This window comes from Oxyura jamaicensis, unplaced genomic scaffold (assembly GCF_011077185.1).
Source record: "Oxyura jamaicensis isolate SHBP4307 breed ruddy duck unplaced genomic scaffold, BPBGC_Ojam_1.0 oxyUn_random_OJ72302, whole genome shotgun sequence".
NCBI lineage: Eukaryota > Metazoa > Chordata > Aves > Anseriformes > Anatidae > Oxyura > Oxyura jamaicensis.
The window spans coordinates 8,511-10,404 of NW_023310975.1; the positions used below are offsets into that span (position 1 = coordinate 8,511).

At 70.1% G+C, this 1,894-nt stretch overlaps 1 protein-coding gene across 1 annotated transcript in view; it reads right to left on the reverse strand.

The window, feature by feature from the left end:
• LOC118159845 (chromodomain-helicase-DNA-binding protein 3-like) overlaps window positions 1-1,538 on the reverse strand; it is a 3,294-nt gene extending 1,756 nt beyond the window's left edge. The window contains exons 1-2 of the mRNA XM_035314394.1: window positions 1,362-1,538; window positions 1,049-1,211 (exon numbers count right to left, since the gene is read on the reverse strand). Of these exons, the coding sequence (XP_035170285.1) occupies window positions 1,049-1,211; window positions 1,362-1,487 (289 nt within the window). The 5' untranslated portion in view covers window positions 1,488-1,538. The remainder of the gene's footprint in view (window positions 1-1,048; window positions 1,212-1,361) is intronic.
• Between the last annotated feature and the right edge of the window lie 356 nt (window positions 1,539-1,894).

Genomic DNA, 1,894 nt, shown 5'->3' on the forward strand with positions numbered 1-1,894 from the left:
CCATGTCCCTGTCCCTATATCCATGTCCCTGTGTCCCCATGTCCCTGCGTCCCTGTGTCCCCATGTCCCTGTCCCTATATCCGTGTCCCCACATCCCCGTGTCCCCGTCCCTGTCCCCATGTCCCCGTCCCCATGTCCCTGTGTCTCCATGTCCCCATCCCTGTGTCCCCATCCCTGTGTCCCTGTGTCCCCACATCCCCGTGTCCCTGTCCCCATGTCCCTGTCCCTGTGTCCCCGTCCCTATATCCATGTCCCCACGTCCCCGCGTCCCTGTCCCCATCCCCATGTCCCCGTCCCCATGTCCCAGGCCCCATGTCCCTGTGTCTCCATGTCCCCATCCCTGTGTCCCCGTGTCCCCACATCCCCGTGTCCCTGTCCCTGTGTCCCTGTCCCTATATCTGTGTCCCCATCCCCGTCCCCGTCCCCGTGTCCCCATCCCCGTGTCCCCGTCCCCGTGTGCCCGTCCCCGCGTCCCCGTCCCTATATCCGTGTCCCCATCCCCGTGTCCCCGTCCCCGTGTCCCCATCCCTATATCCATGTCCCCGTCCCTGTGTCCCCGTCCCCGTGTCCCCATCCCTATATCCATGTCCCCGTCCCCGTGTCCCCGTCCCCGTGTCCCCATCCCTATATCCATGTCCCCGTCCCCCTGTCCCTGTCCCCCTGTCCCCATCCCTCTCCCCATGTCCCCGTCCCCGTGTCCCCGTCCCTATATCCGTGTCCCCATCCCCGTGTCTCCGTCCCCGTGTCCCCGTCCCTATATCCGTGTCCCCGTCCCCGTGTCCCTGTCCCCGTGTCCCCATCCCTATATCCGTGTCCCTGTCCCCGTCCCCCTGTCCCCGTCCCCCTGTCCCCGTCCCCGTCCCCATGTCCCCGTCCCCGTGTCCCCGTCCTCCTGTCCCCGTCCCCGTCCCCATCCCCAAGTCCCTGTCCCCGCATCCCCATCCCTATATCCGTGTCCCTGTCCCCGTCCCCGTCCCCCTGTCCCTGTCCCCGTCCCCATGTCCCCGTCCCCGTGTCCCCGTCCCCCCGTCCCCGTCCCCGTCCCCACCGGGTTTGGAGGTGCAGGGGGTGGGCGTGCGGCTCTGCTCGGGGTCGGTGCTGCAGGTCTTGGCGGGGGACGAGGCGCGCGACGAGCGCTTGGAGTCGGCGCTGGGCTCCGGGACCAGCTCGGGGAGGCTCCAGCGCCCGTTGATGTGCTCGAATTCCTGCACCTGGGGGCGGCGGGGACAGTGGGGACACCGGGGACACACCGAGGGACGCGGGGGGGGGGGGGGGGGGGGGGGGGGGGGGGGGGGCGCAGGGGACAGGGAGGGGACGGAGGTGGCGGGGAGGTGACAGAGGTGACAGGGGGACGCGCGTACCTTCTTCTTGACGAGGGACATGACACCGATGCGGGTCAGCACCTGCTGCCGCGAGAGCCCCTCCCGCGGGACCCCGTCGGCGAAGGTCTCGGAGCCGTCGGCGCCCGGCTCGCAGAGGTGGCGCATGAAGAGGGACACGTAGGCCCTGGGGACACGGCAGCCCTTGGGGACACCGCCGCCGCCACCCCCCGGCGGCCCCTCGTCCCTGGGGTCTCCCCGTCCCCGGGGTCACCGTCGCCTGTGTCCCCATCCCCGTCCCGAGGGGCTCCCGTCCCTGCTGTCCCTGTCCCCAAGGTGCTGTGTCCCTACAGACCCCGTCCCTGTTGTCCCCATCCCCGGGGTCCCTGTCCCCAGGGTCCCCTCTCCTCATCTGGGGGGACGCCCCCATCCCGTGTCCCTGTCCCCATAGTCCCCAGGGCTCTGTCCCCATCCCTGTCCCCAAGGTCCCTGCCACCAGTGTCCCCCCACGTCCCGTTGTCCTTGTCCCCGTTCCTGGGATCCCCCTCCCAATGTCCCCAATGTCCCCCCACACC